General features: G+C 38.1%; 1 protein-coding gene across 1 annotated transcript in view; it reads right to left on the bottom strand.

Annotated features, from left to right (window-relative positions):
* Positions 1-12077, bottom strand: part of LMNTD1 (lamin tail domain containing 1) — a 77577-nt gene that overhangs the window by 29101 nt on the left and 36399 nt on the right. Inside the window, exon 6 of the mRNA XM_005680740.3 lies at positions 10-196. Coding sequence (XP_005680797.1) covers positions 10-196 — 187 coding nt within the window. The remainder of the gene's footprint in view (positions 1-9; positions 197-12077) is intronic.

The following is a 12077-nucleotide window of genomic DNA, read 5'->3' as shown; positions in this document are numbered from 1 at the left end:
TATACTTACTGTTACTGTAGAATTGGCCTGCATTATGATACCAGGAAGGAATCGGTAGAGAGAGATTGTTTGTCCATCCACATTTTGTTGGAGAGTATGATTTCCAATTTCCATCTCTTTGTCGGGGGAAGAGTTAATGAGCTTCACGAATAAACCCTTGACATTCACCTCAGCTATTTTAATGTCTCCAAGAGCACTAGCAAATAAAATGCAAAGATTATAAATTGCATTCAGAGGAGCAGGTCTTTAGCTCACTTTAAGAACAGAAAAATAAATATGCTTTGGAGGTTGTTGCTGAGCAGTGTATTCTGTTGGACAAATTCCATGTAGAAATAGTGTATTTTGTGCCCTAAGCAAATGGTGTGATTTCTTATTTCTGCATGTTTATCTATGGAAAAGAATTAGTTTTATATAAAATACTTAAAGAAAGCTTTAAAAATGCTTCAGATACCAAGGTAAAGATGCCATTGTTGGCGTTTAGTTGCTAAGTTGTGTCCAACTCTTTGTGGACATGGATGGATGTAGCCCATGGGATTCCTCTGTCCCACCATCTTTGTCCATGGGATTTTTCAGGCAAGAATACTGGAGTGGGTTGCTATTTCCTTCCCCAGAGGATCTTCCTGACCCAGGGTCGAACCTGTGTCCCCTGCATTGCAAGGCAGATTCTTAACCACGGGACCACCAGCGAAGCCCTGAAGATGTCATGCCATGTCATGCTAAGTTGCTTCAGTCATGCCTGACTGTGCGACGCTATGGACTGTAGCCCGCCAGGTTTCTCTATCCATGGGATTCTCCAGGCAAGAATACTGGAGTGGGTGGGTTGCCACGTCCTCCTCCAGGAGATCTTCCTGATCCAGGGACTGAGCCTGCATCTCATCAAGTCTCCTTCATTGGCAGACAGGTTCTTTATCACTAGCTCTACCTAGGAAGTCCAGAGATGTCATAGGAAGGCGTAATTATTATTATTTAAATTTCCTACTGTTCTTCACAAAACCACTGAGGCATAAAACTCTGCATTAGGTCAAGAGGAAAGTTAAACTAGTTTATTTCTGATAAAGTTACCGTGAACATGAATAGCATCTATGTGCTTAAAAGAATTCTGCAAATTTAAAACAATATATAAATATAAGATGGTATTTTTTCTAATATGTGTTGTGATCTTAGCATGTGCCAGGGACCAGGCTAACCATTTATATATAAGCATTTTTCAAAGTGTGGGTCACAGCCTATTAGTACATCATTAACTTTCTTTGGTGGGTTAGGGTCATCATTTTTAAAATGGAACCAGTGATATAAACCATACTTATGACATGCCAGGGACTTTTAAAATATTATATTTCTATATAGTTATAATTTTATTTCCATAATTCCAAAATCCAAAACTATCTGAAAAACCAAAAGCTTTCTTAAAAAAAAAAAAAACACCAAAAAAAGATTTAAAGCAAAATTTGACTCAATTCCTTTAATGGCAAAATCTGATCTGAAACTGAGACAAGGTTAGTTATAGTCTTCATTCACGGTTTGTGTGACTACTCATCAGTCTGACTGTGGAAAGATTGCTGCTTGATTTTGGATACTTCTCTCAGCCCTCTTGGGGGGTTATGTTATATGTGTTCTAGTCACTATGTTACTTTCTTAAAAATCCTCCAAATTCTGATTTTGGAAACATGTAAGTCTTCAAGTATTTTGGTGAAGGTATTGTGGGCTGGTACTTACTCATTTAATTGTCACAATAAGGCTACATATTTCTTATTGAAGGTGACTGTCAAAAATTTGAGAAATACTGCATCATCTCATTTAATTCCCACAACAACCCAGTGAGACAGGTGCTATTTTTAATCCCACTTTATGGATAAGGAAGAGACTTCCCTGGTGGCACTAGTGGTAAAGAAACTGCCTGCCAAGGCAGGAGACATATGAGACGTGGGTTCAATCCCTTGGTTGGGAAGATTCTCTGGAGGAGGAAATGGCAACCCACTCCAGTATTCTTGCCTGGAGAATCCCATGGACAGGGGAGCCTGGTGGGCTACAGTCCATAGGGTTGAAAAGAGTCAGACACGACTTAAGCGACTTAGCATGCATGCCCATAGATAAGCAAACTGAGGTTTAGAGACATCAGTCACCATGTCCAAGGTCATTCAATAAATGTTAGTGTTTGTTCTTCTTTTTCAGCTAGTAAATTCTCAAAGAGGTTTGGTCAAATCATTCAAAATATTCAAATCTTGCATACAACGTGGTGGTTGAGCACTGTTAGAACACACACACACACACACACACAGCACAGATTGCTGACTGACTCCAGATGAATCAGTGGTCTCCAACCACCCCTGGCTCCTTAGTCATCGGCAGCAAATTGTGATCATGAACTGAGCCATCACATTCTGTCATTCCTTCAACAACGTTCAAGTCCCTGCCTCATGTCTCCAGCTTTACTGTCAGAAAATGATCTAAGAAAATAGGGCCATCAGAGATAAGTGTGTTTTCCCGCTTTCGCCTTAGAAACAGGTTCACTCCTGCCCACAGTGACCTCTTCGTCCCAGCCACCTCTTTTCAGTGCAGGAGGAACCCTTCTCCATCGGAAGTGAAACTTGGCTTACCACCTCCTCCAGCTGCTTCGGTGTTTCAGTCCCATTCCTTCTCTTCCTTTGACACTAACCTCTCCCTCAAACTGCCTCTCTCCCCCCAAATATGTACATATCTGCCAAGTGCTACACCATTCAACACAGAAAAAGACAATTCTCACAGTCCTCTTCCACCTCACACTGCCATCACAACCCAGCTTTAGGAAAGACAACGTCATGAATTCATCTCTTATTCACTTCCTCAACCACAACAGTGTATTTCTGCCTTAGAACAAGATGATCAATGCCTTCTCAGTTGGTGAACTGAGTGGTAACTTTTTAAAAATTGAGGTATAATTGACATATAACATTATATTAGCTTTGGGTATACAACATAATGATTCAATAATTGTACATAAGGCAAAATGATCATGGTAAGTCTAGTTAACATTGATCACCATATATAGCTACGATTCTTTTTCTTGTGATGAAAACTTTTAAGATCTACTCTCTTAAAAACTTTTGATACAATGCAGTGTTATTGAATATTGACTATGGTCACCATGCTGTACATTATATTCCCATGACTTATTTGTTTTATAAACGGAAATTTGTGGCCCTCCTTTTCCCATTTTGCCATCCCCTAAAAGGAGATCAGCCCTGGGTGTTCTTTGGAAGGAATGATGCTAAAGCTGAAACTCCAGTACTCTGGCCACCTCATGCAAAGAGTTGACTCATTAGAAAAGACTCTGATGCTGCAAGGGATTGGGGGCAGGAGGAGAAGGGGACGGCAGAGGATGAGATGGCTGGATGGCGTCACCAACTCAATGGACGTGAGTTTGAGTGAAATCTGGGAGTTGGTGATGGACAGGGAGGCCTGGCTTGCTGCGATTCATGGGGTTGCAAAGAGTCGGACACAACTGAGCGACTGAACTGAACTGAACTGAACTGAACTCCTGCTTTTGGCAACCAATCTTTTCTCTGTATCTATGAGTTCTTATTTTGGGGGGGGAGGGTGGGTTTCATTGGTGAGGTCATATGGTATTTGTCTTTCTCTGGCTTATTTTACTTAGCATAATGCCCACAAGACCCATCCATGTTGTTGCAAATGGCAAAATTTAATTTTTTAACAGCTGAATAATATTGCATTTTACATTTTTACCACATTTTATTTACTCATTAATTTTATTTACTACTACTACCACTGATTCATTTTATTTACTCATTTATCTACTCACCCATTGACGGACATTACAGTTGTTTCTAGTATCCTGGCTATTGTAAACAATGCTGCAATGAACATGGTGGTGCACATACCTTTTTGAATTAGAGCTTTTGCTTTCTTTGGATAAATATATAAAAGGGGATCTGCTGGATTAAATGATAGTTCTGTTTTTAATTTTTGGGGGGACCTCCACACTGGTTCCCATGGTGGTTAAATTTACATTCCCACCAACTCAGTCTCTGCCTTCAGGCCTCTGCAGTATTTGCCTCTGCCAGGTATTCTCCATTTGCCATGTTTCCCCAAGGTCACTCTTTTCCTTCTACCAGGCTGGTTGTTCCCTTTCAGTCTCTTTTGCACATTTCTCTTCCTTCTCCCATCTCTCAGATGTTAATCCCTGGGGTTCTGATCCTCTTGTTCCATCACGCTCTACACGAGAGCCATCACCCATGAACTGGGCTTTCAGTAACGTTAATACACTGATGACTGCTACATCTAAATCTTCTTTCTGCTGAGCTTCAGATCCACAGAAACAACTGACCCCCAAAGAAGAGAAGACACCAACGGAACCTCTAAATCAAGCCCCAGACTGAACCCATCATTTTAGAAAAGTAGGAACCCTACTCCAGTGAGTTTCATCATTCATCCCATTGGCCACGCCTGAAACTTCGATTACTCTCCTGGTCTCTCATCCTTCTTGCCCTATCTGTGACAACATTCTGTTAGTGTTACGCTTTAGCATCTTCTCTCTATATTTCCTTTTTTCCATCCTCACTGCTGCTGTCTTCATTAGGTCCTCATCACTTCTGTGTCACGTTGTAACGACGTCCTAACTGGTTTCTCCAGTCTTGCTCCCTTCCCTCCTAACCATTCAACATTTTGCTTCCAGAGCAATCTTTGTACAAGAATAAATCCTTCAAAGTCTGACCATTTCTTTCTAGGGAAAACACCAGTGTCACAGCACGGAAATAAGGCCCTAAGTAATCTATCAGCCTCTTTAATTTCTTTTTTCCCTATTTCCTATTTTGCTTAAACGGTAACCCCAAGAATTTCTCACAAGACTTGTCATAATTTATGTCATTGTATGCTTACCCATTGCCTACGCACGTTCTATTCCCTCCTCTTGTTCCCCAACACTCGAAATTTTCAGATTTCTTAATGGGCACAAAATATCTCATTGTTATTTTAAATTGATTTCCCCTGATGGAAGTCAATTGAATTCAGTTGAATAAGCTTCTTATTGGCTACTCAGTTTTCTTCTTCTGAAAATTGCCTTTTCATAAAAGTTTGTCCATTTCAATAGAGATGTTTTATATTTTTATGATTGATTTATAGCATAGCGTTTAAGTATACACACATTTTCAGAAGAACTGTGTGGTAATAAGTGGGTATTATCCACGTTAAGTTGCTATGTTGGTAATAATTTGTTATGACAGCAAAAGGAAACTAACACACACTTATGAATTTTAGAATCACTGTGCTGATGCTTGCAAGTTTTGGTCCCAAAACCCTCACTAGAGATTTATTTCAGTGTCTTCTGTTTTGTATTTTTCTGTTGATAAACCAACAGTCAACTTTTTTGTTATTCCTTTGAAGATAAGTGTCCTTTTCCTCTGACTCTCTAAGATTTTCCTTACTTCTTCTGTTTGAGAAGTTTTTCTACAATATTCCTAGGGGTCCCTCCCCACCCCCACCCCCGGATCTTTTCTCTTGCTAGGAGTAGGTAGTGCTGCTTATATCTGTGGCTTGATGTTTTTCATTTTAGGGCAAATTCTCTGCTGTACTTCCACCAGTACTGTTCTACCTCAATCTCTCTTCTCCTTCAGTTCAGTTCATTTCAGTCGTTCAGTCATGTCCGACTCTTTGCGACCCCATGAATCGCAGCACGCCAGGCCTCCCTGTTCTTAATGACTTCAATTGCAAGAATTTAGATTTTTTAAAATGTTGGCCTAATTTGTCCTTATGCTTGGTTTTATTTTTTCTGTTTTTTTCCCCCTAATTTTTTTGTTCTCTATAATTCGGTCTGGATGTTTTTTTCTGAGAATGTTCCAGTTCAATAATTCTCTCTTCTGTTGCATCAAATATATTGTTAAACTCATATACTTTTGAAATAGTAATTTCTGTTATAGGATTTATTTTATTTCTGGAATTTCCCATTGATTCTTTAATTTTAGGTTCCAATTCTATGCTAAAAATGTTTATCTTGCCACTTAATTTCTTGACTATTTTAGACAATGTTATTTAAAAGTCCCTATCAGATAACCATAATATCTGGATCACTTAGGCCTGTTTTTTGTGGTCATTTTTAATCTTAGCTTTGAGTCAAGTTTTACTGCTTGTATATCTTGTTATGTCTGACTTAGTGCCTAGTATCAATATAATATACTAAACTTTGCAGAGGTAATATAAAGCTATGTATAATGTTTTGGCAGCCATCGACATTGGGGGGAAATCGCTTTAACCCAATCAGGGTGTGAAATAATTTGACACTAAGCTTTGGCCCAAATTAGTAGTAGTGTTAGTTGCTCAGTCCAACTCTTTGTGACCCCATGGATTGGAGCCTGCCTGGTTCCTCTGTCCATGGAATTCTCCAGGCAAGAATTCTGGAGTGGATGCTATTTTCTTCTCCAGGGGATCTTTCTCACCCAGGGATCAAACCTGTGTCTCCTGCATTACAGGGAGATTCTTTACTATCTAAGCCACCAGAGAAGTCCAATTATAATGTAAGTGCTATATAAACAGTTGAAGATGAGTAGCAAATTCAAGTTTTGATTTTTGCAATTTCATGGATTTTTTTTCAAATATTTTCCATATGAAGGGTCAGCTATACTTTCTTCTCTCCAAATATCCAATTCCTAGCAAATATATAATACTATATACAGTTTCAAATTAAACTAAATTAACAAGGTGGGGTTTTTTTTTGTTTGATTTTGCTTTAATCTGTAACACACTGCCATGAGTCTTTGGATGTGGTATTTAACCAAAAAGGCTGAATATGGTCACTCTCTGTATGGAAGGTGTAAATACATAAGGTGACAACATTTTTGTGTACTATTTTTAAAACATGATAAAGGGCATTATCAACATTACTCATAATTTAAATATTATGTATACATTAGAGATCATCTACATATCAGCAATTATGTATGAGGAAATTTTTACTAGAAAATAAAAACTTTATAATGTTCTTATGCAGTGCTTCAGCAATTAAATGTTTTATCTGAAGAACCTATGATATAAAAATTAGAATCAAAGTTTTATTTTTTGAATGCATGGCTTGTAACCCATAGAAATGAGGAGTATATTGTTTGGTCAGGGTCTTATTAGTTTAAGAAGCAAAAAATTTAAGAACCAAAACATGCCACCATTAAAAATACTAAATCTGAAAATAATGTAGCTAAAAGTTAAATCATTCTGTCCAGTAAGTTCCAAAAAATTCACACATTTCAAACATTAAGGCAACTTTTCCCCAACCAAACAGTACTTCATAAAAATATATGTCACTTCAAAACATTATATACATAGTGACAATAAATTTAGCTAGTTGCAATCTTACTTTGCCAACAAAGGTCTGTCTAGTCAAGGCTATGGTTTTTCCAGTAGTCATGTATGGATGTGAAAATTGGACTGTAAAGAAAGCTGAGCGCCAAAGAATTGATGCTTTTGAACTGTGGTATTGGAGAAGACTCTTGAGAGTCCCTTGGACTGCAAGCAGATCCAACCAGTCCATTCTAAAGGAGATCAACCCTGGGATTTCTTTGGAAGGAATGATGCTAAAGCTGAAACTCCAGAATTTTGGCCACCTCATGCGAAGAGTTGACTCATTGGAAAAGACTCTGATGCTGGGAGGGATTGGGGGCAGGAGGAGAAGGCGACGACAGAGGATGTGATGGCTGGATGGCATCACGGACTCGATGGACATGAGTTTGAGTGAACTCCAGGCATTGGTGATGGACAGCGAGGCCTGGCGTGCTGTGATTCATGGGGTGGCAAAGAGTTGGACACAACTGAGCGACTGAACTGAACTGAATCTTTAATACATTAATAAAGTATCCCATATTAGAAAGAATTTATACTAGGTGCATGCATGTATGTGCAAGTGGAGTTAGAGTTTTAAGCTCAGCTTTCACTGAGTGAAGTGAACGTCCTTCTTTAGTGAGTTCTCGTGTCACACACATAAAGTGGCAGTGGGCTCGCTTCTTCCCACTTCTCTATAGTACTGGAACTGCACTTCTTCAGGTGGTCAGCCATTTATTTTGAATATAGCCTTACTATTGGATGTACTTTTGAAGTTGTAACTGAAAATCTGGGATGACCCTCCTTCTTGACAGGCCCTGAAATTCAGTTTTTATTCATCCAGTCTTGTGAGACTGCCAAAGTCTCTGATTAAATTCTCAGCCTCTTGGTGGTGGTAGGTTAGTCACTAAGTTGTGTCCAACTCTTGTGACTCCACGGACTGTAGCCTGCCAGATTCTTCTGTCTCTGGGATTTCCCAGGCAAGAATACTGGAGTGGGTAGACATTCCTTTCTCCAGAGGATCTTCCCAACCCAGGGATGGAACCTGAGTCTCCTGCATTGCAGGTGAACTCTTTACTGCTGAGCCATCAGGAAAGCTAGTGAGACTGCCAAAATCTCTGATTAAATTTTTCAGCCTCTTAGCTGCTGCTTTCAAATCGACAAGTGTTTTGAGGAGAAAAGTGGCTCCAAGTGTCAGGCTATCACTCTGAGTTCCCTCTCCTAGAAAAAGGCTTGTGAGAATAAAGGAGATTTATATGAGAATAAAGGAGAATAAATTAAGATCTATGAAATCTTAATCTACACTAACAAACTGCTTTCAGCAGTCTCATTTTATACCCATACTACATTGTACAAGGATGCCTATTTTGTAGAGGTTCATTTGTGCACAATTTATATACCAGTTCTTTTCTTTTACATTAGCATTATGGTTCTTACTAAGTTATATATATATAACATTTTTATGGTTCTTTGATAGCCCTTGAATTTCTCAGTGTCATCCTCATTCTAGTGCTATTGAATTCTCTGTGGGATGTTTTCATTTCTTGACAGAATTCCTTTTTGTTTTTCATACTTGTCTTTTCTGCCTGGGATGATGAGCAGTAGGTTGAGTTTTTCTTTTAAACAGATGAGACTCTAGGATATCTGAGTTATCCCTTTGGTATCTGTATGTATTTGGATATGTATAGTTGCTTTTCAAAAATGTCCTATTATTCAAGTGAAATGTTTATTCAGTAATGCTAAATTTTTATTTTATGTATATAAGTAGAATAGATTAGCTTTTCTGAAAGAAAAAATACTGTTGTTCATATCATGGATAGTAATTTCATTTGCCTTCCTTTTGATATAATGCCAAAAGTTATAGAAAAATACTTCACACAATACAAGGAAATTCACAGAGCCAGGGCTGTTAGTCTGCTATCACACAGCCTTTAATAGTTATCTTTTTTCTTCCCTGTAAGCCCTCCCATTATTTCTTTAGTAGGAAAATGACTTGAAACCTCTGCTTATAAGTTGAGTGAGATGGGCTTGGTGTAGAGTGATATACTAAACATTCTGTCAGTAGCCTTTGCATGGTCTTGATTTATAGACATTGAAAAGACAAATGGCCATATCACTTATTTTTTAAATGATAATTGTTCATTATTTAAGCTCTAATTTCTCTACTTGTAGGGTTCTACTTGCATAGCTCCACGCTACTTATCTGCCTTTAGGGTTTTGCTACTCTAAAGTTTATTAAACTTATCTTTAGCATTTCAGTTCCTCCAATATGCAAGTATCTAACATTATCTGAGAAGATTGACACCTATGTTTATAGCTGCCATTAACAAAAGGAAAGACGAAGATCACATGATCACACTTTTTACATCATTTGCAGAAAAAAAATTTTTTGACAATATTCAACATCTTTTCACTATAACACCTCAAAAAATAGGTAAAGAAAAAACATACCTCAGCATAATAAAGGCCATATTTGAAAACACCTCAGCTAACACAATCAGTGAGGTGAAACTTCCTTTAAGATCCAGAACAAGGCGAGGACATCCAAGTGCTATTTAATAGCACTGGGAGTCTTACCCAAAGCATTCAGGCAAGAAAAAAAAAGTGTCAGATCAGAAAGGAAAAAGTAAATCATCTCTGTTTGCAGAGATTTTATAAGTAAAAAACCCTAAGAACATCGCAAAACAAATTCATTAAATTTGTAGGATACAAAAATCAACATACAAAAATCAGTGATGATTCTGGACACTAACTAACCAAAAGGGAAATTAAGAAAACAATCCCATTTACTTGGACCAAAGACCTAAAGAGACATTTCTCCAATGAAGACATACAGATGGCTAACAAACAATGAAAAGATGCTCAACACCACTCATTATCAGAGAAATGCAAATCAAAACCACAATGAGGTACCATCTCACACTGGTCAGAATGGTTGCTATCCGAAAACATCTACAAACAATAAATGCTGGAGAAGATGTGGAGAAAAGGGAACCCTCTTACACTAGTGTGACTGCAAACTAGTACAGCCACTATGGAAAACAGTGTGGAGATTCCTTAAAAAACTGGAAATAGAACTGTCATACGACCCAGCAATCCCACTGCTGGACATACACACCAAGGAAACAAGAATTGAAAGAGACATGTGTACCCCAATGTTCATTGCAGCACTGTTTACAATAGCCAGGACATGGAAGCAACCTAGATGTCCATCGGCAGACAAATGGATAGGAAAGCTGTGGTACATATACACAATGGAATATTACTCAGCTATTAAAAAGAATACATTTGAATCAATTCTAATGAGGTGGATGAAACTGGAGCCTATTATACAGAGTGAAGTAAGTCTGAAAGAAAAACACCAATACAGTATATCAATGCATATATATGGAATTTAGAAAGATGGTAATGATGACCCTATATGTGAGACTGTGAAAGAGATACATATGTAAAGAACAAGACTTCTGAACTCCATGGGAGAAGGTGAGGGTGGGATGATTTGAGAGAATAGCATTGAAACATGTATATCACCGTATGTGAAAAAGATCGCCAGTCCAAGTTCTATGCATGAGACGGTGCTCAGGGATGGTGCACCTGGATGACCCTGAGGGATGGGATGGGGAGGGAGGTGGGATGGGGAGGGAGGTGGGAGGGGGGTTCAGGATGGGGGACACATGTACACCCATGGCTGATTCATGTCAATGTGTGGCAAAAACCACTACAATATTGTAAAATAATTAGCCTCCGATTAAAATTAATTAATTAATTAAAAAATCTCATATACCTTAGCAATGAGAGAACAAAATACTTAGGTATTAAGTTAACAAAAAATGAAAGACTTATATACTGAAAACCATAAAACACTGATGAAGGAAATTTAAAAAGACACAAGAAAATGGAAAAAATATTCTTCCATGTTCATGGATTAGAAGTAATGTCAAAGTGCTCATACTAACCAAATCAATGCAGTCCCTATCAAAATATTAACGACATTTTTAAACAGAGGCTGTAAAAAACAATCCTAAAATTTATGTGAAACTACAAAAGACCGTAAATAACCAAAGCATTCTTGATCAAGGACAAAGCTGGAGATATCACACTTCTTGACTTCAAATTATATTGTAAAGCTTAAGTAACTAAAACAATATGGTACTAGAATAAAGAAAGACAAATAGACCAGTGGAACAGAACAGAGAACCCAGAAATGAACCCATATATTTATGGTTAACTGCTCTTCAACAAGAGGGCCAAAAGCAAGGATAGTCTCTTCACAAAATGCTGGAAAGTGGATAGCCACATGCAAAAGAATAAACTGCACCTCTATCCCACAATATACATAAAAGTCAGCTCAAAATGGGTTAAAGACTCAATAAGACTTGAAACCATAAAACTTCTATAAGAAAACATAGGGGAAAACCTTCTTGGCATCAATCTTGACAATAATTTCTTATTGTCAAGAGCTCTGACATTCTTTGGTGTCTTAGGTAAGATACAAAGCACAGGCAACAAAAGCAATTATAGAAAAATACATTGCTGGGAGAAATGCAAATAACCTCAGACATGCAGATGACCCCACTCTTACGGCAGAAAGTGAAGAGGAACTAAAGAGCCTCTTGATGAAAGTGAAAGAGGAGAGTGAAAAAGTTGGCTTAAAGCTCAACATGCAGAAAACTAAGATCATGGCATCTGGTCCCATCACTTCATGGCAAATACATGGGGAACAGTGGAAATGGTAACAGACTTTATTATTTTGGGCTCCAAAATCACTGCAGATGGTG

This window comes from Capra hircus, chromosome 5 (assembly GCF_001704415.2).
Source record: "Capra hircus breed San Clemente chromosome 5, ASM170441v1, whole genome shotgun sequence".
NCBI lineage: Eukaryota > Metazoa > Chordata > Mammalia > Artiodactyla > Bovidae > Capra > Capra hircus.
Note: the sequence above shows the minus strand (reverse complement) of the source record. Positions and strands in the feature narration are given on the sequence as shown.